Source organism: Tachyglossus aculeatus, chromosome 16 (assembly GCF_015852505.1).
Source record: "Tachyglossus aculeatus isolate mTacAcu1 chromosome 16, mTacAcu1.pri, whole genome shotgun sequence".
Classification (NCBI taxonomy): Eukaryota; Metazoa; Chordata; class Mammalia; order Monotremata; family Tachyglossidae; genus Tachyglossus; species Tachyglossus aculeatus.
The window spans coordinates 47,863,796-47,889,837 of NC_052081.1; the positions used below are offsets into that span (position 1 = coordinate 47,863,796).

Consider the following 26,042-nt stretch of genomic DNA (forward strand, 5'->3'; position numbering starts at 1 on the left):
AAGAAGAAGAGCAACCGGCTGAGGAGGCGCCGGCCTCGGCCCCGGGCCCGGCCAGGCCCGGCCCGTCCCGCCCGTGAGTGTCCCCCGGGGGCCCCCACCTCACTTCCTATTTATTGAGCGCTTACTGGCTGCAGAGCACTGGACTAAGCACTCCTTCCCCCCCCCCCCCCCCCCACCGACTTGGGTCCCCGCGGCCTCCTCCGTAATAATCATAATAATGACGGCATTTGTGAAGCGCTTACTACGTGCGAAGCACCGTTTAAGCGCTGAGGAGGTTACAAGGTGATCAGGTTGTCCCCATTTTACAGACGAGGTAACTGAGGCCCAGAGAAGTGAAGCGACTTGCCCAAAGTCACACTGCTGACAATTGGTGGAGCCGGGATTTGAACCCATGACCTCTGACTCCAAATTTTATAAATGAGGGAGCCGAGGCCCAGTGAAGTGACTTCCCCAAAGTCACACAGCTAACACTAATGGCATTTATTAAGCGCTTACTATGTGTATGTTTGTACGTATGTATTACTCTATTTATTTCTAGACTGTGAGCCCACTGTTGGGTAGGGACCGTCTCTAGATGTTGCCAACTTGTGCTTCCCAAGCGCTTAGCACAGTGCTCTGCACATAGTAAGCGCTCAATAAATACGATTGAATGAATGAATTTATTTATTTTATTTGTACATATTTATTCTATTTTATTTTGTTAATATGTTTTGTTCTCTGTCTCCCCCTTCTAGACTGTGAGCCCACTGTTGGGTAGGGACCGTCTCTAGATTCATTCAATCGTATTTATTGAGCGCTTACTGTGTGCAGAGCACTGTACTAAGCGCTTGGGAAGTCCAAGTTGGCAACATCTAGAGACGGTCCCTACCCAGCAGTGGGCTCACAGTCTAGAAGGGGGAGACAGAGAACAAAACATATTAACAAAATAAAATAAATAGAATAAATATGTACAAATAAAATAAATAAATTCATTCATTCAATGTTGCCAACTTGTACTTCCCAAGCGCTTAGTACAGTGCGCTGCACACAGTAAGCGCTCAATAAATACGATTGAATGAATGAATGAATGCAAGGTGATCAGGCTGTCTCATCTGGGGCTCACAGTTTTCATCCCCATTTTACAGATGAGGGAACTGAGGCACAGAGAAGTGAAGTTGCCCAAAGTCACACAGCTGACAAATAGAGTCGGGATTAGAACCCATGACCTGTGGCTCCCCAGCCCGGGCTCTTTCCACTCAGCCACTCACTCCATTCATTCATTCAGTCGTAGTTATTGAGCACTTACTGTGTGCGGAGCACTGTACTAAGCGTGTGGGAGAGGACATTACAGTAAGAATAATGCCGGTATTTGTTCAGTACTTACTATGGGCCAAGCACTGTTCTAAACGCTGGGGAGATACGGGTCATCAGGTTGTCCCCCGTAGGGCTCACAGTCTTCATCCCCATTTTCCAGATGAGGGAACTGAGGCCCAGAGAAGTGAAGTGATTTGCCCAAAGTCACACAGCTGACAAGTGGTGGAGCCGGGATTAGAACCCACGACCTCTGACTCCCGAGCCCGGGCTCTTGCCTCTAAGCCACGCTGCAGTAATAACCGACAGTAGTAACTAATTATAATAATAATAATATCAGTAATAGACCGACAACCCTTGCACTCAATGAGCTCACGGTCTCCGGTGGGGAGGAAGACAGACAGACAGACACCTTACCCCATCCTCCTCCTCCTCCTCTCTTCCCCTCCCACCCCAACCTCCTCCTCATTCACTCATTCAATCATATTTATTGAGCGCTTACTGTATGCTGAGCACTGTACTAAGCGCTTGGGAAGTAAAAGTCCACAACATATAGAGACAGTCCCCACCCAACAACGGGCTCACAGTTTAGAAGGGGGAGACAGACAACAAAACAAGTAGACAGGCGTCCCCCTTTCTTCCCTCCACCCCCCCAATTCATTCAGTCAGTTGGAGAAGCAGCGTGGCTCAGTGGAAAGAGCCCGGGCTTGGGAGTCAGAGGTCATGGGTTCAAATCCCGGCTCCGCCAATTGTCAGCTGTGTGACCTTGGGCAAGTCATTTTGCTTCTCTGGGCCTCAGTTCCCTCGTCTGTAAAATGGGGATGAAGACTGTGAGCCCCCCGTGGGACAACCTGATCACCTTGTATCCTCCCCAGCGCTTAGAACAGTGCTTTGCACAAAGTAAGTGCTTAACAAATGCCATCATTATTATTATCTTTATTATTCTCCTTCCTCCCCCACCCGTCAGCCACCCCATCCTCTTTCCCCTCACCCCCCTGGCATCCCATTGCCCTGGCCCCCGAAAGCTACATATCTCCCCCCACCCCATCACTGGTTGCCCCCCGACTTCCCAGTTCTCCACTCCCTCCCCCATAGCTTTCCCATCCTGTCGTTCACCCTCTCCCCACTTCACCCTTACACCCCGCAATCCCAATGCAGCCCCAGTTAGCAGCCTAACCTCCCTTGCAGCTATTAAATACACCCTCCTCCCCCTTGCCCCTCAACCCTCCCTAAATTGGCAGTGCCCAGTGGAATGCCCTGACACTGCACTCGTGCTGGGTTAATTCCATTTCCGCTGCTTTGGCTTCGAAGGTGCTGCTCCTTTCCTCCCAGGTAGAACTGTGCAGTCGGGCAAATTAGTAATTCATGAGTGTCAGCTGCCTGCGTTCCCTCTTTAAATCCTGCCTTGCCTGTTGTGGGTTGTTGTCTCAACAGCTGCGAGACTGGAGTTCCGCACTATGCATTCTTACAGGGAGAAATAAGGCAGAAAGAGTTAGGGTGCCTTCTGGATATCCAGTCTGCGGTGACTGCCGGGAATAAAGCCAGTTGAAAATAGCGGTGATAGTCGCACAGATTTTCCCCCCTCCTGAGGATTAGAACTCTCTCCCCAGGCCTCGGAGTTTTGCAAGGTGGGATTATCTCTTATCTACCCCAGTGTGTAACTCATAAGCACTTAACAGATATAGCTATCATTATCATTCTAACAAGCAGAAAAGTGAATCCGCTTGTCGACCACCTACTGGACTGTAAATTGTCTACAGACAGCTTACTGTCTCGTGGAGAGTAATAATGATAATAATAGTGGTATTTGTTAAGCGCTTACTATGTTCCAAGCACTGTTCTAAGCACTGGAGTAGATACAAGTTAATCAGATTGGACACAGTCCCTGTCCCACATGGGCTCACAGTCTTAATCCCCATTTTCCAGATGAGGCAACTGAAGCACAGAGAAGTGAAATGACTTGCCCAAGGTCACACAGCAGGCAAGTGGCGGAGTCCGGAATTAGAACCCAGGTCCTTCTGACTCTCAGCCCGCGCTCCATCCACGAGACCATCTTTCTAGACTGTAAGCTCCTTGTGGGCAGGGGACGTGACTACCAACTCTGTCATGTGGTCATCTCCTCAGTGCTTACAGTACGGCTCTCTGCACACAGCAAGCGCTCAATAAATACTATTGATTGACTGGCTATCCTGTACGCACCCAGTCCTTAGTACAGTGTTATGCCTGTAGTCGATGCTCAGTAAATTCCCCAACTAGCCTTCGCCCTTCAAGCCCTTAGCACAGTGCTTTGCACACAAGAAGCGCTCAGTGAATTCGATGGATGCATTGATCGATTTCCCTTCTGGGCTTCACAGATATTTCTCACCCGCCTTTCTGAGTTTTCACATCGTCGTTCAGATCCCTTCAAACCTCTCTTAAAGCCTTCTACTTCCTGGCCCGTCTCCTGACTTCCCCGGGCGGTTTTGAAAGGGGAGCAAGGAGCGACATCTTCTGTTAGCGCAGGCCCCCGGGGGCGTTTATTAATATCATCAGTTCCGACTGTCTCCTTTTCAACTCTAGAATTTGGAGAGGCCCTCGGCTGCTCGCGGAGGGGCCGCTGTTTCAGAACCGTTTTCCTTCAGATGTGAGAGGGAAAAGACGCAAGAACCCTTGAAGTGACAGGAGAGGAAGGCAGTAGTCTGGTTCGCGTCGGCCTTGCACGGAAAACATGCAGAGTTTCTCTAGGCGTGAGGGCTAAAAGAAGTTGGAAATGGCCGACAGTGTATGGGCTGGTGAGGATTTAGGGCTGTACATCCCAAGCGCTTAGTACAGTGCTCTGCACACAGTAAGCGCTCAATAAATACGATTGAATGAATAGGGACCTCAGAGCAAACGGCAGCGGGCAGCAAATTATTGAGAAAAGAGGGGTTGGGTCTGTTTTATACTATTTAAGCGCTTACTATTTGCCAGGCACTGTACTAAGCGCTGGGGTAGATATAAGCTAATCAGGTTGGGCACAGTCCATGTCCCACATGGGGCTCACAGTCTTAATCCCCATTTTGCAAAAGAACTGCAAGGGAACTGAGGCCCAGAGAATTATTATTAATCAGTATTATTACTAATCACTAGAATTATTATTAATTACTAATGGCATTTATTAAGCGCTCACAATGTGTCAAGCACTGTTCTGAGAAGTGAAGCGACTTGCCCAAGATCACACAGCAGACAAGCGTTGGAACTGACTCCCAGGGCCGGGCTCTTTCCACTAGGCCACACTGCTACTCGACCAGGAGAAGCACAAAAAACCCCCTTCCCTGCCCACGGGGGGCTTCCACTGGTAACCGTGGGTTGCCAGGGTTACGTTGAATCGAGCCACCAGGCGGTCTCATTGGCTGTTTGTTTGTCCCCGCAGTTGACGGGATCCCTGAGATGACCACACTGGACAGATACCGAGGCGGGAGGCTCCCCCACACCACTCCTCCAACAGGTAAAACTCCAGCGGTAAAACGCTCGACTCCCCCAAAAAGGAATAAGCCAGGTCTTCCAGAGCGGAAAAACCTGGGTGCCCTCGGGGCTGCAGTGGTGGAGGGGAGGGGGAGAGAGAGGAACCATTAATTCATTCAATCGTATTTAAGCGCTTAGTGTAATAAGCACCTGGGAGAGTACAATGCAACAGTAAACACACGTTCCTTCCCCACAATGAGCTTATAGTCTACAGGTGGGACGACATTAATAGGAATAAATAAATGACAGATATGTACATAAGTGCTGTGGGACTGCAGTGGGGTGAAGAATAAAGGAAGCAAATCAGGCCGACGCAGAAGGGAGCGGGAGAAGAGGAAAGGGGGGGTTTAGAGAAGTCCTCTTGGTGGAGGTGTGCTTTCAAAGTGGGGAGAGTCATTGTCGGATTTGTGGAGGGAGGGCATTCCAGGCCAGAGGCAGGACGTGGGCCAGGAGGCGGTTCATTCTTGTCTTTAATCAACTTGGGCGAGGAGAGACGTTGGATCAGATGGGATGATCCAGCAGGTGTGGCCTTGTCCCATGGTATATTCAGAATTCTCTGGCAGGTATCTGCCTTTGGGCTCCATCCCCCATCCTCCCCACCCCCCGTAGCTGAGTCCCTGGGGTCTGGCCTTGGCAGTGTGGCAGGGGTCTCTCCCTAGGAAGCAGGGTGGCCTAGTGGATAGAGCCCAGGCCTGGAAATCAGAAGGACCTGACTTCTAATCCCGGCTCCACCTCTTGTCTGCTGTGTGCCCTTGGGCAATTCCCTTAACTTCTCTGTTCCTCGCTCGCCTCATCTTTAAAATGAGGATTAAGACTGTGAGGCCCAAGTGACTATGTCCAACCTGATTAGCTTGTATCTACCCCAGCACTTGGTACAGTGCCTGGACCATAGGAAGTACTTAACAAATACCATTAAAATAAATAATAAGGAACGGTCTCCATCTTGGTTGCTGAGTTTTTTCCCCCCATTGGGCGGAAGTGACTTTTGGCCCAAATGCGTGTCAACGACATGATTTAGCCTGTCCCTTCATTTTGGAGTTTGAGTTGGAACGGGGAAGATAATCCGGCAGGGTAAGGAGCATCAGGGGATTTAAAAAGATTGGGAGAAATTGGCGGAGGGGCGGGCAGCAGGAGGAGTTGGATGATGATGATGGTATTTGTTAAGCACTGACTATGTGTCGAGCACTGTTCTAAGCTGACCAGGTTGGAGACTGTCCCTTTGCATGGGGCTCACAGTCTTAATCCTCATTTTATAGATGAGGTCACTGAGGCCCATAGAAATGAAGCCACTTGCCCAAGGTCACGAGCAGGCATGTGGCAGAGCTAGGATTAGAATCCACGTCCTTCGCCCGTGCTATGTCCACTAAGCTTCGCTGCTCCATGCTGCCGGAAACAGGAAGCGGGGAGAGGCTGGGGTTGGCATGGCAGGAAATTGACCCAGGGCTGGGCAGAAACACCCCACTGCTGATCTAGCCAACGCCAAGGCCCTTGCCATCCACCGGCCACTTGTTTCTCCTCTGGAGCCCCCAGGGTGGTGAGGAGGGGCAGGTGTGGGGCAGGAGGACTTTGGCTCCCTCTGAGCTTTCCGTTTGCTTCCTTGTGAAAGCTACATCGCAGACTCCACCCCAGGATTTATTTCTAACTGTGGCTCAGCAGCCCCCTGGAATCCGGGGAGGACATACCGTGCCCTGACGTCCTAGCCAGGCTGGCTCGGAGAGGGAGGGGTCGGGGGGCGGCACTTTTCATGGGGAGGGACGGGGGCTGGCCAGCGGGTCCTCTCCGGGCCCGTCCCCCAGGGATCGGTAGTGGCCAGCCCCACGGGAGAGGGCCACTGTTTACCTCTTGTTCCAGAGTCCAGCGCGGCTCATAAGGGCAGCTCCCCGGACACCAACTGGCAGACTCCAACCGTCTCCGACAAGTTCCGGGGCCGTCTCGCCCGCTGCCCGGGGGCCCCAGATGGCAGGGACGTGGACATTGGTGCCCCGTGCCTGGACATCGTCGAAGGCGAGTTTGGGTTGGCGATGGGGTGACTGGGAAGATTGCACTGTGGCCCCAAAAGTGTAAGAGAGAGTCCCGTAAGCAGGGTGTCTGCAGCAGGGGCCAGCCCAGGCCACAGGTCGTCCGGCTGCCCGACCGCCTGACAGGCCATATCGGGGGCTGGAAAATGCCTGAAGCTGCTGTTGGTCCCCATATCCTGGGGTCACAGTGCAATGGAGAGGTGTTTAGTGGGTCAAGATTGTCCTGTGCTGAGACTTGAGGTGTGGGGGTGGGGGTTAGGGATGGATCCTGGGGCAGGTGGGAGGGGATGCTGGCAGTGTAGGGGAGGGGGCCTAGAGGACAGGTCAGAACCCCAGGAAAAGAGTAATAATTATCAGGCTTGGACGGCACCAGGTCCATCCCCAGAGAGGTTGGTGGGGGCGGGGCAGGGGAGCATGAATCAGTTCCCCGCTTTATAGCCGGAGACCAGATTTACAGCTCTAGACTGTCAGTTCTTTATTGACAGGGAGTGTGCCTATTAACTCTGCTGTATTGTCCTCTCCTGAGCGCTTCAAACAGGGCTCGGCACCCAGTAAGCGCTCAGTAAATACCACTGATTGATTAAAAGTGCCCTTATGGAGGGCTTGGGTCTCTGGGAAAAGAAAGGAGCCCAGCCAGGTAGGACAGGCGAGAGAGGAAAGGGCAGAGGCGTGAGGGCCTCCCGGCTGGGGTTGTTGAGGTTTCATTGAGGTTTGGGGGGACTGGATTGTGAGCAGGCCCCGTTCTGACGCCATCGGGCCGGCTCTAGTCAGCGTGATCCAGGCCTTCCCTTCCTTACTGGGACGGACTGCTTCGGGCTCGCGCTGGCTGGGAGGTCCGGGGTCAACCTTGCCCTGTAGCAGGCCTGGGCCGGTGCCAGGATTCAGGCCCCTGGCAGGAAACGTTTTGAGGTCGCTACTCAGGAGGGATGGTGTCAGCCCACTGAGGGAGCTGGTTGTTTTTCATGGGCTGGTTGGCACCAAACACTCCAGGCTAGGGCAGACTTACTCATCCCTCCAAGAGAGTGGCATCTTTGGCACTACCATCTGGGGCTGGAGCTCTTTGTTGGCCACTTCTCCAGTCCTTGGGCTTCCTGGACGGCTCCAACGTCCCACCCGTTTGAGCAGTGCCCCTTAGAATCGCACCGGGCATGCCCTCAGGCAACCCCCTGTGCCACCTGTCCTGGGAGTTAATAATAATAATAATAATAATAATTGGGGTAGTTGGTAAGCGCTTACTATTGCCAGGCACTCTATTAAGCGCTGGGGTGGATGCAAGCAAATCGGGGTAGACACAGTCCCCGTCCCACAGGGGGCTCACGGTCTTAATCCCCATTTTCCAGATGAGGTAACTGAGGCACAGAGTAGTGAAGGTCACACAGCAGCTCGGTTGCGGAGCCAGGATTAGAACCCAGGTCCTTCTGACTCCCAGGCCCAAGCTCTTTCTATTAGGCCACACTGCTGGTCCCGGAGAGAGTGTGGTGAGCCCAAGGGTTCCCGCCCTGGATAGCTCTGATTACGGCACGTTGGTGGCCATAAGCAAAAAAGTCGTCCCTGGCTCCATCTAACCGGTTTTGGGGCAGAGCCACCTACCTAGGTGCTCTACCTCGTTCCACCTCTTTCCTCAAACAGATCCCTTCAGGATGCCCCTGGGGACCTCAGTGGCCCTGATGGGAATCCGGAGCTCCGGGGAGACCTCGGTGTTGAGCAGCCCCGGGATTTGCATTTGGCTCATCCCTCTCTCTGGGTACCTATGCCCTCCGGGTGGCTGCCGGAGGGGCGGGCATCAGCCATGCCCTTCTTCCCCGTGCGAGACGCCCTGGGCTGCCACCACCGGGCAGATGTCATCCCCTGAAACCCGGGGCAGCCAACTTCCGTCCCCGACTCCAGGCTCCCATTCTTTCCGCTGACCTTCCTCCATCCTCCTCCCTCCGGTTGCGTTAGATCTGGGCCCCGGTCATCCTGTCCCAAGCCCTTGGGGGGCTGCCGGCACGGGAACGTGAGCCTGCCGCTCTGGGGGCCGGTGGGAAAGGCTGCCCAGAGCCAACGAGGAGCCGTTGTCCACCCCTAGGGAAAATGGGAATCCCTGGTTGTGGGCATGCAAGGCAGCGGGTACAAAACAAAGCAAAAGAGCCCACTCTCCCTCGCCCACGAATACCAGCTTGAGTGGTGGCTACTGGCGCTACTCTGAAACCTGAGAGCCGCTATAAATAGTGTCCCTTTTCCCCGTCGCCAGGGCACGGGGGACAGGACAGAGTCAACTCGGGGGCACCTTCTCCTTCCCTTGACGCTCTGGGGGTGGGCAGGACCCTGCCACCTCATTGATTTCGGGGGAAGTCAGAGTCATCCGCCCACATGCCCCCCCAGTGAGCAGTGAGGCTCAGATCCCGGGGGCTCTCGCGTAGCCCTGGCTCGGCTCCCAGCTCCCATCCCGGGCATCCGGGCATTTCCTGTCAGGGCTCCCGTCCAGCTCAGGGGCGGCGGGCAGTGGGAGGAGCAGAGCTGGACAGGGTGAGGGTTGGTGGCTGCGGCCCATTTCAAAGTGTCTGTCCGAGGCCGGCGGGTGGGCCGCAGGGTATCAGATTCGGGCAGGCTCTGCCTGGCGGAGAGGGGCCGGTCTTACCTTGGCGAGCAAAGACCCTGCGTCCGGAACTCTGTGGCAAGGCAAGTGGGCCGCCGCTCCTGGAGGGCTGTGCACCCCAGTACGGCCTGGGGCAAGCTTGGGTCCTAGCTCTCAGCCCGCTCTTCTCTCCCTAGGTTTCTGCCGGATGAGCGGCAGCCCATCATTCCAGCCCATCAAAAGCCAAGTGACCATCCCCACGGCCCATGTGATGCCCTCTACCCTGGGCGCCTCCCCCACCAAGCCGTGCCCACCGGTTGAGGCCGGCTGCCCCCACCCCACGTCGCCCTCCCCCTCGCCGGCTGAGATCAGCGGGCCGCCGAGGGACGGAGACGGCGGTGGCGTGAAGCCGGCCCCGGGGCTGGCCCCCGGATTCCTGTCCTACTGCGGCCCGGCGGGGGCCAACGGCGGCGGCCAGCCCTGGTTCCCCGGCCCCGACCCGGCCGGACCCGACGAGGGGAGAGCGTTCGACACACCGAGCATCGAGCCCACCTTGAACCAGTCGGCGATGATGGAGGCGGCATCCGCCGACCCCCGCTACCGCTTCCTCCTCTGCCCGCCGGCCGCCGAGCCGGAGCCGTATAAGACGCTACCCGAGGCTCGGCCGGCCCCCGGGGGCGGCCCGGTTGGCGGGGAGCGGAGCCGGCCCGGCGGCGGCCCGGGCCCGGTGGGGCTGCAGCCCGCTCCCGGCTTCCCCAGGCCGCTGACGCTGCAGCCTCCGGCGTGGATCGCGGACCCCTACACCCCTCATCCCCCCGAAAGGGTCTATGAACCCGGCGCTTGCCGGCCACAGCTCGAGTCCATCCAGGTGCAAGTGGAACAGATGCAGGTATTGGGGCCCTCTCTCTCTTTTTTTTTTTAAAAAAAAATGGTGTTTATTAAGTACTTTATTATATGTCGAATACTGTTGTAAGCACTGGGTTAGGTCCAAGTTAATGAGGCAGGATACGGTCCCTGTCCCACCTGGGGCTCACCAAGTAGGAGGGAAAGCAGGTATTGAATCCCCATTTTGCAGTTGAGGAAACTGAGGCACAGAGAAGGGAAGGGACTGGCCCCAGGTGTCTCAGCAGGCAAGTTCATTCATTCATTCAATCATATTTATTGAGCGCTTACTGTGTGCAGAGCCCTGTACTAAGCAATTGGGAAGTACAAGTTGGCAGCGTATAGAGACGGTCCCTACCCAACAGTGGGCTCATAGTCTAGAAGTGGCAGATCTGGGATTCGAACCCAGGGCCCCTGGCTGTCAGGCCCAGGCGCCATCCACTAGACCCTGGGGCTTCCCCCTCCTCAGACGGAGGTGGGTGAGGTTCCCGCAGAACCTGGAATCTGTGGGTTGGGCACCAGGGCCTTTTACCCCTGAAGGCAGAGATGGAGGGGCACTGAGGGATGGGTGAGACAGTCTGTGAGGTGCCCAGAGTGGGGTATTTGGCTGAGGAGGAAGGGAACAAAAAGATAAACCCGCTCTGGAACGCAGGGAAGAGTGGTTTCCCCCTGGGATCCTCAGCTCAGCTGAAAGGAGCCAGGGTGGAAGCGCGCTGACTGTCTCTCCGAGGCCCAGTTCTGCCCAGATAAAGTGGGAATGACCTTTTCCTAGAACTGGGAGCTCACTGGGGGTGGGGGTGGGTGGCCGGCTGGCAGCACTGCCGCAGCGGAGGGCTCATGTTTTTCGTAAACACTGGGCCCCATTGGGCCCCAGCTTGGCCACGTGCCCTTCTGGGAAGCGGCTGGCCGCTCTGGATCCTGGCTGAAACATCCCCCCATCACCAGAGCACCGTACTAAGCGCTTCGGAGAGTGCAGTGAAACCGAGTTGGTAGTTATGTTCCCTGCCCACAACAAGCTTACAGTCTAGAGGGGGAGACGGACGTTAATAGAAGTAAATGATGGATAAGGACAGAAGTGCTTTGGGGCCAGGAGCGGGGATGAATAAAGGGAGCAAGTCAGGGCGACGCAGAAGGGAGGGGGAGAAGGGGTTTTAGTCGGGGAAGGCCTCTTGGAGATGTGCCTTCACTGAGGCTTTGGCGAGGGGGAGAGCGGCGGTCTCCGGGGAAGCCAATCCGCCCGGTCAGGCCGCCGACTCGAACACATTGCCCCTCCAGCTCCAGAACGGACCGGCCCGGCCCCACCCGCCGGCCTGCCTCCCTGCCCTGTCCCCGCTGGAGCCGGCGCAGTGGCTCAGCGTCCTCAGCAGCAACGAGATGCTCCTGAAAGAGAAGGAGTTCCTCATAGACAAGTAAGGAGGTGCCGGCCAGCGGGCTGCTCATCCCCACGACCTCCGTCCCCCAGGAGCCCAGGCTCCAAAAGGACTGAGGCCGGGGGTCCGGTGGGAGGGGGCTGGTCGGGGGGACAACCAGCCTATTCCTGGGAGTGACGGATGGGACGTGTGACAGCTCTGTGCAGGCAGGTGGGAGGGAGTTGCCTAAAGTAGACAACCGGCTTACGGCGGCTCAGCTTTCCTTCATTCCTCTCCCTCCTCCATCTCCCCTCCCCGAGCACCCCCAGAACCGGGGCGGCCCAGCGTGCCCTAGTAGACTGTGAACCCACTGTTGGGTAGGGACCGTCTCTATATGTTGCCAACTTGTACTTCCCAAGCGCTTAGTACAGTACTCTGCACACAGTAAGTGCTCAGTGAATACGATTGATTGATAATAGAAAGACCATGGGCCTGGGAACTCATTGTGGGCAGGGAATGTGTCTGTTTATTGTTGTATTGTACTCTCCCAAGCGCTCAGTACAATGCTGTGCACACAGTAAGCGCTCAATAAATACGATTGAATGAATCAGTCAAAGGACCTGGGTTCAAATACTGGGCTCAATCAATCAATCATATTTATTGAGCGCTTACTGTGTGCAGAGCACTGTACTAAGCGCTTGGAAAGTACAAGTTGGCAACATATAGAGATAGTCCCTACCCAACAGTGGGCTCACAGTCTAAAAGGGGGAGACGGAGAACAAAACCAAACATATTAACAAAATAAAATAAATAGAATAGATATGTACAAGTAAGGCTCCTCCACTTGTCTGCTGTGTGACCTTGGGCTAGTCACTTCACTTCTCTGTGCCTCCGTGAAAATGGAGGTTAAGACTGTGAGCTCCGTGTGGTCCAGAGTCTGGATCCAATCTGATTACTTTGCATCTAACCCAGTGCTTAGAACGGTGCTTGGCACATAATAAGTGCTAAACAAGTAGCACTGTACTGAGCGCTTGAGAGAACAATACACCAGAGTTGGTAGACAGTTCCCTGCCCATAAGGAGTCTAGAAAGGGAAGGGGACATTAAAATAAAACGTAGAGAAATGCACAAGTGTTGTGGGGAGAGGGCGGGATGAATAAAGGGTACAGCAGCCTGGCTCAGTGGAAAGAGCACGCGTTTGGGAGTCAGAGGTCATGGGTTCAAATCCCTGCTCCACCGATTGTCAGCTGTGAGGCTTTGGGCAAATCACTTAGCTTCTCTGGGCCTCAATTACCTCATCTGTAAAATGGTGATTAAGACTGAGCCCCACATGGGACAACCTGATCACCCTGTATCCTCCCCAGCGCTTAGAACAGTGCTTTGCACATAGTGCTTAACAAATGCCATCATTATCAGCGCTTAGAACAGTGCTCGGCACATAGTAAGCGCTTAACAGATACCATAATTATTATTACAAATCCTAGTGCAGGACAACGCAGAAGGGAGTAGAAGTAGGGGAAATGAGAGCTTAACTGGGGAAAGCCTCCTGGAGGAGAAGTGATTTTAATAAAGCTTCGAAGGTGGGGAGAGAGAGATGATCTGTTGGATAAATAACAATGGCATTTATTAAGCGCTTACTATGTGCAAAGCACTGTTCTAAGCGCTGGGAAGGTTACAGGGTGATCAGGTTGTCCCACGGGGGGCTCACAGTCTTCATCCCCATTTTACAGATGAGGTCACTGGGACCCAGAGAAGTGACTTGTCCAAAATCACACAGTTGACAGTTGGCGGAGCCGGGATTTGAACCCATGACTTCTGACTCCAAAGCCCGGGCTCTTTCCACTGAACCATGCTGCTTCTCTGTAAAGAGGGAGTTCCAGGCCAGAGGCAGGATGTGGGCAAGTGGTTGGCGGTGAGATAGGTGAGATCGAGATACAGTGAGTAGATTGATGTTAGAGGAACAAAGTGAACATGTGGGGTTATACTAGGAAATAAGCGAGGGAAGTTAGGGGACAAGATGATTGAGTGCTTTAAAGCCAATGGTAAGGTGTTTCTGTTTGATGGAGAGGTGGGTGGACAGCCACTGGAGTTTATTGAGGAGTGAACTGAGCATTTGTTTTTTAGGAAAATGACCAGGCAGCAGAGTGAAGTGTGGACTGGAGCGGGGAGCAATAGAAGGCAGGGGGATCAGCGAGGAGGCGGATTCAGTCATCTAGACGGTGAGCCCATTGTTGGGTAGGGACCGTCTCTATATGTCGCCAACTTGTACTTCCCAAGCGCTTAGTACAGTGCTCTGCACACAGTGCTCAAAACATACGACTGAATGAATGAATGGTTCAGCATAGTAGTAGTTTAGGTGGAGAGGAAAGGGCAGATTTTAGCAGTGTGATCCGATAGATAAAATATGCGAGATGACCGAGAGAGATAAGTTGTGGATAATGCCCTGGTTACGGGCTGTGAGATGGAGAATGGTGGTGATGTCTACAGTGATGGGGAAGTCATGGGGAGGACAGGGTTTGGGTGGGAAGATGAGTTCTATTTTGGACATGTTTAATCTGAGCTGTCGGCAGGGCATCCAAGTAGAGATGTCTCGAAGGCAGGAGGAAATACGAGATTACAGCGGAGACGGATCAGGTGATAATTTGGGAGTCACCCGCATAGAGACGGTAGTTGAAGCCACGGGAGTGATTCATTCAGTCGTATTTACTGAGCGCTTATTGCGTGCAGAGCACTGTACTAAGCGCTTGGGAAGTACAAGTTGGCGACATACAGAGACGGTCCCTATCCAACAACGGGCTCACAGTCTAGAAGGGGGAGACGGACAACAAAACAAAACATGTGGACAGGTGTCAAGTCGTCAGAATAAATGGAATTAAAGCTAAATGCACATCATTAACAAAATAAAAAGAATAGTAAATATGCACAAGTAAAATAAATGGAGTAATAGATCTGTACAAACATACAGGTGCGGTGGGGAGGGGAAGGAGGTAGGGCTGGGGGAGATGGGGAGGGTTAATGTAGATGGAGAATAGAATGGGGACCCAGAAGTGAGCCTAGAGGGACTCGCGCAGTTAGGGGTTGGGAGGTATAGGAAGAACCCACGAAGGTGAGTGAGAATAAGCTTCCAGAGAGATAGGAGGAGAACCTGAAGAGGACTGTGCCATGAATCCGAGGTTAAATACTGTGTCCAGGAGAAAGGGGGTGTCCATGGTGTCGAAGGAAGCTGGGGGGCCACAGAGGATTAGGATGGAGTAGAGGCTGTTGGACTTGGCAAGAAGATCATTGAGAGGGCAGTTTCTGTGGAGTGGAGGGGGCGGAAGTCAAATTGGAAGACAGTTGGAGGAGAGGAAGTAGAGGAAGCAGGTGTAGACCACTTGCTCAAGGATTTTTTTTTTTAAATGGCATTTATTAAGCGCTTACTATGTGCAAAGCACCGTTCTAAGTGCTGGGGAGGTTACAAGGTGATCAGGTTTGTTCCCCGGGGGACTCACTGTCTTCATCCGCATTTTACAGATGAGGTAACTGAGGCAAAGAGAAGCTAAGTGACTTGCCCAAGGTCATACAGCTGACAATTGGTGGAGCCGGGATTTGAACCCATGACCTCTGACTCCACAGCCCGGGCTCTTTCCATTGAATAGCAGTCATCCAGAACAGATAGCCTAACCAGTATGAACTGAACCTCTGGGAATAATAATAATAACAATAATGATGGCATTTATTAAGCGCTTACTATGTGCAAAGCACTCTTCTAAGCGCTGGGGAGGTTACAAGGTGATCAGGTTGTCCCATGGGGGGTTCGCAGTCTTTATCCCCATTTTACAGACGAGGTAACTGAGGCACAGAGAAGTGAAGTGACTTTCCCAAAGTCACACTGCTGACAATTGGTGGAGCTGGGATTTGAACCCATGACCTCTGACTCCAAATCCCGTGCTCTTTCCGCTGAGTCCCACTGCTTCTCTAAGAGAAATAAGGCTTGTGGCTCTTAATAATAAGAATTGTGGTATTGGTTAAGCGCTTACTATGTGCCAAGTGCTGTTCTAAGCACTGGTGTAGATAGAAGGTGATCAGGTTGGACACAGTCCCTGTCCCACGTGGGGCTCCCAGTCTTGATCCCCATTTTACAGATGAGGTAACTGAGGCCCAGAGAAGTGAAGTGAGTTGCCCAAGATCACACAGCAGACGTGGGGCTGAGCTGGGATTAAAGCCCACATCCTCTGACTCCCAGGACCGTGCTGTAATAATAATAATAATAATGGTGTTTGTTAAGCACTTACTATGTGCAGCACACTATTCTGAGCGCTGGGGAGGTTACAAGGTGATCAGGTTACTCACAGTCTTAATTCCCATTTTACAGATGAGGGAACTGAGGCCCAGAGAAGTGAAGTGACTTGCCCAAAGTCACACAGCTGACAGTTGGCGGAGCTGGGATTTGAACTAATGACCTCTGACTCCAAAGCCCGGGCTCTTTCCACTGAGCCACGCTGTATCCACTAGGCCACCCAGCTCCTGTCTGCTTGGGGAGGTGGGTCCCGGCAGGCCGCGCGGACCCCTCACCCGGCGCTCCCTCTGGTTTCTCGCAGGCAGAGGCAGCACATCTGCCAGCTGGAGCAGAAATTGCGGGAGAGCGAGCTGCGGGTGCAAGGGGCTCTGATGGGCCGAGCGGCCCCCTACGGGGACCTCTGGATGCTAAGACTGCAGGCAAGCGGGGGTTCGCAGCTCCCGGCTCGGCCCGGGTGGCCAGCGCTGTCTCCCGGACCCTCTCGGCACCTCACAGAGGTGGTGGGAGGGTCAGGGGCCAAGGTTGGGCAGCTCCTGGCAACCCTTACTCTCCAATACCCGGCGGGTGCCAGCCGGGGCAGAGGGATGGGTGGGAGCCCCGTGCCCTCCGGCTTTGAGTACCGCCTCCTCCTCTCCCCAAGTTCCAGGCCGTCAGAGCGCTTGGTTGTGGGAAGTGGCGACTGCCCCAACCCCGGGTGGCGTGGCCCGGCGATTCGGGGCCGAGAGGCCCGCCGGGCCCTTGAGCCTTGCTCCGGGATGACGGGAATCCGGGGGCGAGGGCAGGTGAAGTCCAGGGGCCAGCCTGCGGAGCCCCCACCGAGTCCCAAGCCACCGGGGAAGCCCAAGAGCACAACGGCAGCCCCGGGCCATTTCCTACCGCTCTGACTGGATGTCTCCGGCAGGAGCTGCAGCGGGACAACACTTTCCTGCGAGCGCAGTTCGCCCAGAAGACTGAATCTCTGAGCAGGGAGAAGGTGGACCTGGAAAGAAAACTGGCCGCTTCCGAGGTGGAAGGGCAGCGGTCCCGAGAGATGCTCAAGGGAGCTCTGCAGAAGCACATGGAGGAGGGGAAGAAACAGGAAGAGAGGGTAGGAGGGGTCTCCCGGGACCATCCTTGGCCCTTGGTCAAGCCCCCACCCCTTTCCCCCTTGTCCGTGTTTGACAATTTCCCCCTACTTCCCACACCAAGAATGTCATTCCTGACTAGTGGTTCGTAGCATTGGTCTAGCCAGGGAAAACTACTTGCTTACGTCCTTCTTCCTTCGTCAAGCTGCCTGTATACTGATGACCTCCTAGTTGGCCCGGGCTGCTGGGTATCGATCCATCAATCAATCGTTGGTATTTATTGAGTGCTTATTATGTGCAGAGCACTGGACTGTGCATTTGGTAGAGTACAGTGCAACAATTTGCAGACACGTTCCCTGCCCTTAACGAGCTTACAGTCTAGAAGGGGAGACAGGCACTAATTTGAAGAAAGTACAAAATCTAATTAGTGGTTGTAAACGAGTCCTGGGCATGTGACCCACAAGCCTTGTTGTTGTTATTATTTTATTGTTCTTATTGTATTTGTTCCTACATGTCAGGAACTGTTCTAAGCGCTGGAGTAGATACAAGTTAATCAGTTCGGACACAGTCTCTGCCCCCCCCCCCCCAGGGGGTTCACAGTCTAAAACTTTACCAAAGTAGTAGAAGAACCGTGTTCAGATTGGCATGACCCTTGGTCCAAATTCCTTTAAGAGCCATCTGATGACAGTCAGGCAACGCAATTGTAGCCCCTCTGGGAGGCTGTTATTTGAGTTGGGGCTCTTTGGATTGCCCCCAAAAGGCGATGGTGAAATTCATGGAAGAAATTGGTTCTGTGTCCTTGAGCGGGTAACTTCACGCCTTTGGCTTGCCTCGCGCCAGCCCTATTTGTTGAGTGCTTGCTGTGTGCTCAACACCAGTAGGCAGCATCTGATTTCCGGACCGAGGCACAACCCGAGGCAGCACTTTTGACTGGTCTTTGCTAGAGCAAAGAGCCCCCGGCCTCTGCTCTTCCCTTCCCTTGCCTCCCCAAACAAGCATTTCTTCTGAAAGCAGCCCAAGGGAGGGTGTTAACTTTACCCTCTGAGGTCATCGCGCCACTGGAAGCTCTGGGGAGCTCCCTCCCTGCCCGGCCAGGGGGGCATTTGGTCCTAGGCTGGCCCAAGCCCCCCCCCACGGTCCTCTGGCTGCCCAGTTCGGGGTGGTTTGTCCTGGATGTCGGGGGTGGGGCTCGCCAAGACCGCCGGCTCTGGCTCCGAAGGCCCACTGATGCCGGTTCTGCTGTCGGGCCTTCCCGCAGGTGAAAGGGAGAGACAAACACATCAACGGCCTGAAGAAGAAGTGCCAGAAGGAGCTGGAGCAGAACCGGGAGAAGCAGCAGCGCATAGAGACCCTGGAACGTTACCTGGCTGGACTACCGACCCTGGAGGAGCATCAGAGGCAGAGCCAGAGGGTAGAGCGGGGGCCGGGGTGGGACGGCAACGCAGCGGGGTGGGCCGCTGCATCACCGCTGGGGATTGACTCCCAGAACCGGGCTCTGCCATCTTTCCCATAGCTGCAGGAATCTGAGCTGGAAAGCGCCGACCTGCGGGAGAGGGTGGCAGAGCTGGAGAGGGAGCTGGAGGAGACCCGGGGAGCCTGCAGGGAGAGGGAGGCCCAGCTGGACAGCCAGAAGCAGAGAGAACTGGAGCTCGTCTCCAACATCCACACGTAAGGCCAGGGCCCAGGAGGAGGCTGGGGCCGGGCGGCGGATCGGACCCCAGGTTGGGCGAGGTGGCAGCCTGGTGGACTGTGGCTTTCAGCTTGCAAGACGAGGCGGGGTCTGCCAAGAAGCAAGACGAGGCGGGATCTGCCAAGAAGCAGGCGACCGGAGACGGTCCGGCCCAGCCTGCGGCCGGCCCCAACGTGGAAACCGAATCGTTGCAGAAAGAACGTGATTCCCTCCGGAAAGTGAGCCAGGGGGCTGGGGATGAGCAGGGATGGGCCGGGAGGGAGATACCCTGGCTTACAAGGGGTCCTGGCCGCTTCCGGGCACAGAGAAGCTTCGGTGTTGGGAGGCCGTGGGGCCCTGGGCTTCCGCCTGAGGCTTGGCGGCTCACTCGGTGGTCCTCCTGGGCCCGAGCGGACAGTCTGGCACAGATCTGGGAAGCAACTCCAGTGGCCAGAAGGAAAGGGTTTGGCTCACTGCTCCCTTTCATGCTGCCTTTCGAGGTTGTGGACAAGCAACAGAAGAAGATGGACCAGCTGTGCTCCCGCATCAAGGTGAGGGGTCCTCTTCCTTCCTCTTACCCCTCTCCCTCATGCATCTTGCCCCCCTCCTCCTCTCCTATTTTTTCCCCTCTCAGGTTGGGCCAGCCCCTGAGGTAGTGTATGTCTGGGGAGGTGGCTGACCTTTGACCTCCAGCCACTCACTGTGCCTTGTCCTCCCTCCTCACCTGCCCCCGGGGTCCAGGACCTGGAGCAGGAGGTGGCCCAGGAGGAGGGGACTAGCCAGGCCCTCAAGGAGGAGGCCCAGAAGAGAGAGGATGCAGTGCAGCAGCTGCGCACAGCCATGAGAGAGGTGAGCCAAGCGGGTGCCCTCATCCTGCCCCGGGGAATCCCAGTGCCCGACCGAGCGACAGTCCTTCTCTCCTCTGCGGCACGGCCCCGTCCCCGTCTCTGCCAGGATCTTCGGCTCCGGCCGTTCCGGTGGCATCAGGGCCGGGCGGAGAACCCGAGCCCCCCTCCTCCCCTAGGCAGATGGGTGCAATGTGGCACTGTCCCGGGCCTGGAGGCGAGCGACAGGTTTCCCTGGCCCGGGACGGTGTCCGAGTGTAGAGGGTCACCCTTCTCTCCTTGGGACATCTCCCAGCAACCAAAAGTGCCCCCCTCTAGGCCCTGCTTGCTTAGGGGATTTTGACACAATGGCTGGCTGACCAGCAGGAGCCCAGGCCAGGCCGCCCAGAGCAAGAGGCGGCAGAGGGAACGTCACGTGGGGCGGGGGGAGAAACAGGCGGGGAATCGAGGAAACAAGAGCTACTGTGGGCGGACTGAGAGGAAGGAAAGGTTGGGTGATGTAAGGAGGGCACCTACCTTCAGAGTGCCCAGATCAGCGGGGTGGGGTGAGAGGGACAATGGGGAGAGAGCAGCTCCGAGGGAGGCCCCCGGGATGGCTCGGGAGTAGAGACGGGGAGTGGCTTTTGGAGAGGACCCGGGAGGCGGGGCAGTGGAAGTCAATGTTTCCAGGGAGATTTGGGCCAATAGTCAGATTTCACTTCCAAGATAAACCGCTGCCCTGGCAGTTTGGGCAACCAATACATGGCCAGGGAGGGAAAAGTCTGCACATGTGTCAGAGGCGGGGCCTCCTTCCCTATGCCGGCCTTGATTCTCCAGCCCAAACCTGCGGCTGGTGACTCAGTGTCAGGTGGGACGCCGGGCTGGGCGAAGGGGGGCACAGGGGTGGTAGGAGCGAGACCCCTGTCACGTCACGCTCGCGGTCTGAGCTCTGCTCTCCAGCAGGGCTTTCCGGCCCGGTCCCAGTTCACCCAGGCCTGTGGCCTTCAGCTTTCAGGGCAGAACCAGGATCTGATCGAGAAGAACCTGACCCTGCAGGAGCGCCTCCGGCAGAACGGGCCCGACCAGCAGCCCGGGGCCGATACGGCCCAGTTGGCCCACGAGCTGTACCGGGAGCTGCTTAGCTGCCTGGGGAAGCTACAGGCTGTGTGCAGCATCATCACCCAGAGGGCCCAGGGCCTAGACCCCAACCTCTCTCTGCTCCTGGGCATCCACTGTAAGTGCCCCCCCAACCGGGGCCGCCCAAGGTGGGTGGCGGGGGTCTCGTCCGGGGCCACGGTCGCGTCACACCTGCCCGTCCCGGCAGTCGGTCCCTCCTCCAGGCGCATCCTCTCGAAGCGCCGGGCCTCTGGACAGCTTGGGCCAGGGCCCTGGCTCTGGCACGAGCCATCATAGCTCCGGCGGTAGCCCCCTATCTGACTGGTCCTTCTCGTCTTCCCAGCCACCCAGCAAGTAGGCATCGAGGCTGAGCTCCAGAAGCCGGACGTGCTCCCGCTGAAGCTGGCGGAAGTCAGGCAGCTGCACCAGGACATAGAGGAGCTGCGGACGACGCTGTCGGACCGCTATGCCCAGGATATGGGCGACAACTGCATCGCGCAGTGAGGCCGGGAGCGGGGCCGGAGGGTGGGGCCTCGGGCTCTGGCGACCCCCTCCCACCTCTCGACTGCCATCAGTGCCCTTGCCCGGGGAGGGGAGAGGAGGTTGGCTCACCCGGCAGTGGCCTCAATCACTCTGAATACATTAGCCAGGGCTGCTGCTGCCCTCGACTCATCCCATGAGGGTGAGTAACCGACTGGTGCTACTGGCCACTGCCCCGGGGCCCCGGCCCATGGAGACATCACCACCTTTGCCCCCAAAATCCTGGTCAAACCATGCTGGAAAACCACCCACCTGCCCGCGGAGCTCACTGGCATCAGTCGGGGAGGACTGGGCTCCAGCCCCCGGGCCGTCTCGTTCCCTGGTTCCCGTTCCGGCGCCCGTAGCGGCGGTGGGACCAGAGGACCGGGATGGCCCGGGGGTTGGGACGTCCAGTCCTTTTCCTCTGCCGCTCCCCACAGGCTGGGTGCCAACCGCTAGGCCGAAGGGGGCATGGGGGAGGAGTGCGTTCATCTCAGTGATTTCCCCCAGGGGAACCTCAGGGAATTGGGTCCCCAGCTTCCTGGGCCTAGCCAGATACACGTCACGAGATGGCAGCCGCAGAGCCCGGCTTTCCACACCGCTTCCCCTTTCCCTTCTGACCTGGTCTGTGTCTGCCCTTTTGGTCGTTTCCCTGCCTCATCCACTGTAGCCTCATTCAGGCTTGTCCCTCCAGCAGCTGTGTGGGCATCTGGGAGGGGACATGCCAAATCTTCTGACCTCCCAGCGGGGGGATCAGCTCCTCGGCCACCCCTCCTCAGCCCATTGTGGGCCTAGAGTAGCGTCTGCTTTCTTGGAAAGTGTCACTGTGGGGGCCCGGGCCTACTGGGTGCGTGGGGCTCTCTCTACCAGCCCCACCCCCAGGCCACCTTCACTTCCAGCCCAGGTTGGACCTTGATTGTTTACAGATCTGATCCGCCACCCTGTTTGAGGCAGGCCCTGTGCTGGCCTCACGCCAGGCCAGGCTTGGCTCCGGCCATCTGGGAAGCCCCGCTTTGCCTCCAGCTGGCCGGCGGGAGCCCTCGGCCAGCAGGGAGGACCAGCCCAGTGCCTTTCAACCCTCCGGCAGGCCTTGCAGGTCAGCTTGCCGGCCCGTGGCCCGGGCCCACCCTCGCAGTCCGTCTGCAAGTGTTCCACGTTGAGTTTCCAGAACCGGTTACGAGTTTCCCCAGGCTGGTCCACCCACTCACCGGTCCCCAGGCCTCCCCCTCGGCCGCTCCTGCTCCAGCCACCCCGGCCCGTGTCCCCAACGCCTTGCGCAGTCTGCTTGCAGAGCCGCCAACGGTCCGTCCGCCCTCCACCTCCGCCGCTGGGATCCCAGGGCGAAGCTCACGGGTATTTTTCCTTGTAAAGTTTATAAGCACAGAAGTATTTATACGGACCTTTGTTATACCAGTTGGTTTGTATTGAGTATTTTGATTACAAAATAAAAGCCTGAACTGGCTCCGTGATGCTGGGGTGCCTGAGAGCTGTGCGGCCCCGCCCCAACCCCCACACCCTGTGAGGGAGACGGTCCTGGAGCTGGCCCAAGGCCTTCCCCTCTGGACCCCGAGGCGATGGGAAGAGTGAGGAGGGGCAGGAGAGCTTGAGCAGTGGTTCCCTTCCAGCTCCTCACTCTCCCCTGAATCACTTCCCGTTTCCCGACGTTGGCCAGGCAGGGGAGGAGGGAAGGCTTGGTCCCTTCCCTCCCCAGTGGGATCCACCTAGCAGCCCATGTGTCTACCGCACTGACCCCTAGGCCCTTGGTAGCAACCCTGGGGGCCCGTCCACCCTGGCCAGGGCTCCTGGGAGGACTGTTTCCCTGTGAGCCCGCCCTGGCATGATTCTTTTTCTGCCCAAAGCCTCTTCAGCCAGATTCTCCCTTTGTCTCTGAAAGGGACGGGGCCCCCAGGGCCCCCAGGTCCTGACTTCCCTACCACGACGAGGCATGGCCCTGGGCTTGTTCGTTATGCCCCACCAAGCCACCCAGGCAACACTCCACTCCCCGAGTTTTTCTACGATTTAGACTCACTTTAAAGGATGTTTGAAAGGGTGTGCTTGTGGGCAGTGCCCAAGTGGACCTATTGGTCCTAACCTTTGCCGGATTAGGTACCGAAGTGAGATGGGAACAGCTTTTTTGCCTCTTCCTACCATACTAAAGCAGGGAGGATTTTGTGGCGCGGCTCATCCAGTGGACAGAAATCCGTTCTGAGTGTTTTTTGGTTCTGGTTCTGACCGGCCTCCATTAGCCAACAATTGATAGGAGGGCAGTAGTGGCACTGCCATACACGAACTGCCCCAGAAGTGTTGCATAATGATGGCATTTATTAAGTGCTTACTATGAGCAAAGCACTGTTCTAAGCGCTGGGAAGGTTACAAGGTGATCAGGTTGTCCCATGGAGGGCTTGCATTCAATCCCCATTTTACAGATGAGGTAACTGAGGCACAGAGAAGTTAAGTGACTTACCCAAAGTCACACAGCTGACAATTGGTGGAGCTGGGATTTAAACCCTGACCTCTGACTCTAAAGTCCAGGCTCTTTCCACTGAGCCACCTTCTCTGCATCTGCCCTCCCAGTGGACCTTCAGGCTCTGTGAGTGTTAGCTGCGTCGCGGGCATAGAGGGAGGAGGTGCCCCCATCCCCGATCAATGAGGGGAGCCCACTCTGACCAGGCAGCTGGGGTGGGCGGAGGAGCCCAGTCTGAGGAGAGTATGGATGATGTTGCTTTGGTTGGGTTGAAGCTGGCTCCCTGGGGCCTGCTGCGGCAGGGAGAGAAGGTGCCCGGTCTGGTGATCAATCAGTCAATTGTATTTATTGACCAATTACTGTGTGCAGAGCACTGTACTAGTTGCTTGGCGATGCCACCCCACCAACTCTGGAGCAAGGGTGAGCTCCCAGGCTGTGCCAGAGAAACAAGGAACTGCGTAGGCCAAGCCGGTGAGTAAGTTGTTTTTGTTTTTTCCAACGAGGCTCAGGGGGAGCCGCCGGAAACGGAGGCTGCCACATTTCCCCTTCCCGCGGAGACCGATGCGTTGTAGGTTTCCTGCTGTTTAGGAGCTGGAGGGGGGGGCGGAGACCCTCCGGGGGCCTTCCTCCCCTCTCAGGGCCTAGAATCAGGGGCCCGGCCGGCCCTGTGGCAGTGCTGGGGCCCAGCCGTTCAGGGCTCCCGCTCCCGGGGGGCACCGAGTGCCAACGCGGGCCGGAGGGGTGCGGGGAGGTGGGCAGGCTGGGGGCGGGGGGCTTCCTGGGCGGTGCGGGGCAGGGGCGGGCCGAGGCGGGCCCGGCTCCTCCCCGCCCCGCTGCCATTGGGCCGGGGGCGGTGTCACGCGGGGGCCGGCCAGGAAGGAAACCGCTCCCCACCGAAGGAGGCTGCAGTCTCCGCCGGCCACTGCAGGCGGACCACCCTCCCCGAGACCCCCGGATCACCCCCCAACCATGGCCGGCCTCAGGGTCTACAGCACCTCGGTCACCGGCTCCCGGGAGGTGAGGGCCCCCGCGCCGCCTGGGCAGGGGGTGGGGGGCGTTCCCTGCACCTCGCCCCCCTGCCCTCCTTTCCCTTCCCTCCGAGCTGGGGCGGGAGGGATCCCAAGAGGGCCCCAGGCCTTGACACCCCCTCTCACCCACCCACCCATCCATCCGTCCGGGTGGGCTCTCCTCCCTTCCCCAGATCAAATCCCAGCAGAGCGAAGTGACCCGCATCCTGGACGGGAAGCGCATCAAGTACGAGCTGGTGGACATCTCGCAGGACAACGCCCTCCGGGAGGAGATGAGAGCCAAGACGGGAAACCCCAAAGCCATCCCCCCGCAGATATTTAACGGAGACCACTACTGTGGGGTGAGGCCCGGCCCCCGGGGCCCAGGAATCAGCCCCGCCTCTTAACCCCCCGGGGGGCGGGAGGGGGCCCACCCCAGGGTGGGTGGGGGGCTTGGGATGGGGTAGGGGTGACCCTACCCCCCCCCCTACACACAATGCTTTTGGGCCTGGAAGGCTGATTGGGTGGGCGCCCGAACCTTCGCTGCAGGCCCCAGGGCGGGCAGTGGGTCGTGGGTGATGGGCACACTTCCCTCCTTTGCCTTCCTCCCCGGCAGGACTACGAGCTGTTCGTGGAGGCGGTGGAGCAGGACACCCTGCAGGAGTTCCTGAAGCTCTCCTGAGCCCCCTCTCACCCCCTGGACTCTGTAACCGCCCCCCTTTGCCGTCTTCGGGCTCAGAGGACCCCCGGGACCAAGCCTGCCCTCGACCCCCCTCGTACCCGGCTCTCAGGAACTGACGTAAAGCCCCCGCCCCCACCCGTCCCTTGCCATTCCCCAATTTCAGCAGCTCTGCAGCATCCAAGGCCTCGGGATGGAGTCGGTGCAGGGGGGCTCCCGCTCCCCTGCCCAGACCCCCTGGCATCGTCCGGGCGGGGGGAGTGCCAGAGGGCACAGCTGGGGGACCCCCCCCCCAGGCATCCAGGAAGTGGGTTTCTTGGGGGGAGGGAACTTAGCCCCCTCAGGTGGTCCCCATCCTGTCTGCCCCCTGAGTCGCCCACCCGCACCCCACTCCTACCCCCACGGGACCAAACGCCCGCTCGCGGGTGGTGGTGTCACTAAGTAGCTATTAAACCGTGCGAGCCTGGCAGCTGAGCTCTGACTGTCCTTGAGGGTCTCCCAGGGCAACGGTCCTCACCCTCTCCCGCCTTCCTCCGCACGAGGCCCGGGGCAGGGGAGCGGGAAGAGAAGGAAGTTGGGAGCGCGCGGGGGCGGCTGGGAGTCCTAGACCTGTCTGGCTGGTGCAGGTTTCTTTTTTTTTTCTTTTTGGTGCTTTTTTTTTTTAATGGTATTTGTTGAGCGCCTACTAGTGCCAGGCTCTGGGGTAGATAGCAAGCTGATCGGGCCGGGCACAGTCCCTGTCCCACATGGGGCTCAAGGTCTTCCTCCCCATTTTCCAGATGAGGGAACTGAGGCTCAGAGAAGTCAAGCGATTTGCCCGAGGGCGCACAGCAGACAAGTGGC

The 26,042-nt window shown here is 57.0% G+C and overlaps 2 protein-coding genes across 3 annotated transcripts; both read left to right on the forward strand.

The window, feature by feature from the left end:
* On the forward strand, positions 1-24,053 carry CEP85 (centrosomal protein 85). Of its 2 annotated transcripts, XR_005454343.1 has the most exons (15): positions 1-73; positions 4,682-4,756; positions 6,625-6,777; positions 9,546-10,237; positions 11,506-11,639; positions 16,159-16,276; positions 16,759-16,944; positions 18,180-18,332; positions 18,435-18,589; positions 18,682-18,829; positions 19,091-19,141; positions 19,332-19,439; positions 20,423-20,648; positions 20,874-22,402; positions 23,883-24,053. XR_005454343.1 is itself a non-coding variant. In XM_038757771.1 (14 exons), the coding sequence occupies exons 2-14, from the start codon at positions 4,699-4,701 to the stop codon at positions 21,032-21,034; spliced, it is 2,343 nt and encodes a 780-aa protein (XP_038613699.1). In that variant the 5' UTR covers positions 1-73; positions 4,682-4,698; the 3' UTR covers positions 21,035-22,519. The 2 variants fall into 2 exon arrangements, 1 of the variants encoding a protein (XP_038613699.1); XM_038757771.1 differs by lacking the exon at positions 23,883-24,053 and having other exon boundaries at positions 20,874-22,519.
* Positions 24,054-24,393: 340 nt separating this feature from the next.
* SH3BGRL3 (SH3 domain binding glutamate rich protein like 3) lies at positions 24,394-25,668 on the forward strand. Its single transcript, XM_038757772.1, has 3 exons — positions 24,394-24,530; positions 24,715-24,882; positions 25,137-25,668. Exons 1-3 carry the CDS (start codon positions 24,483-24,485, stop codon positions 25,200-25,202), a joined length of 282 nt encoding a protein of 93 aa, XP_038613700.1. The 5' UTR covers positions 24,394-24,482; the 3' UTR covers positions 25,203-25,668.
* The last annotated feature ends 374 nt before the right edge of the window (positions 25,669-26,042 follow it).

What these genes read in the sequence shown, in the direction of transcription:
- SH3BGRL3 (XM_038757772.1), top strand. Translation starts at nt 24,483, where the DNA reads ATGGCCGGCCTCAGGGTCTACAGCACCTCGGTCACCGGCTCCCGGGAG. An exon ending in CGGTCACCGGCTCCCGGGAG is followed by an intron (nt 24,531 to 24,714) that starts GTGAGGGCCCCC and finishes TCCCTTCCCCAG; the next exon opens with ATCAAATCCCAGCAGAGCGA. An exon ending in ACGGAGACCACTACTGTGGG is followed by an intron (nt 24,883 to 25,136) that starts GTGAGGCCCGGC and finishes CCTCCCCGGCAG; the next exon opens with GACTACGAGCTGTTCGTGGA.
- CEP85 (XM_038757771.1), top strand. Translation starts at nt 4,699, where the DNA reads ATGACCACACTGGACAGATACCGAGGCGGGAGGCTCCCCCACACCACT. An exon ending in AACGTGATTCCCTCCGGAAA is followed by an intron (nt 18,830 to 19,090) that starts GTGAGCCAGGGG and finishes CTGCCTTTCGAG; the next exon opens with GTTGTGGACAAGCAACAGAA. An exon ending in TCTGCTCCTGGGCATCCACT is followed by an intron (nt 20,649 to 20,873) that starts GTAAGTGCCCCC and finishes TCGTCTTCCCAG; the next exon opens with CCACCCAGCAAGTAGGCATC.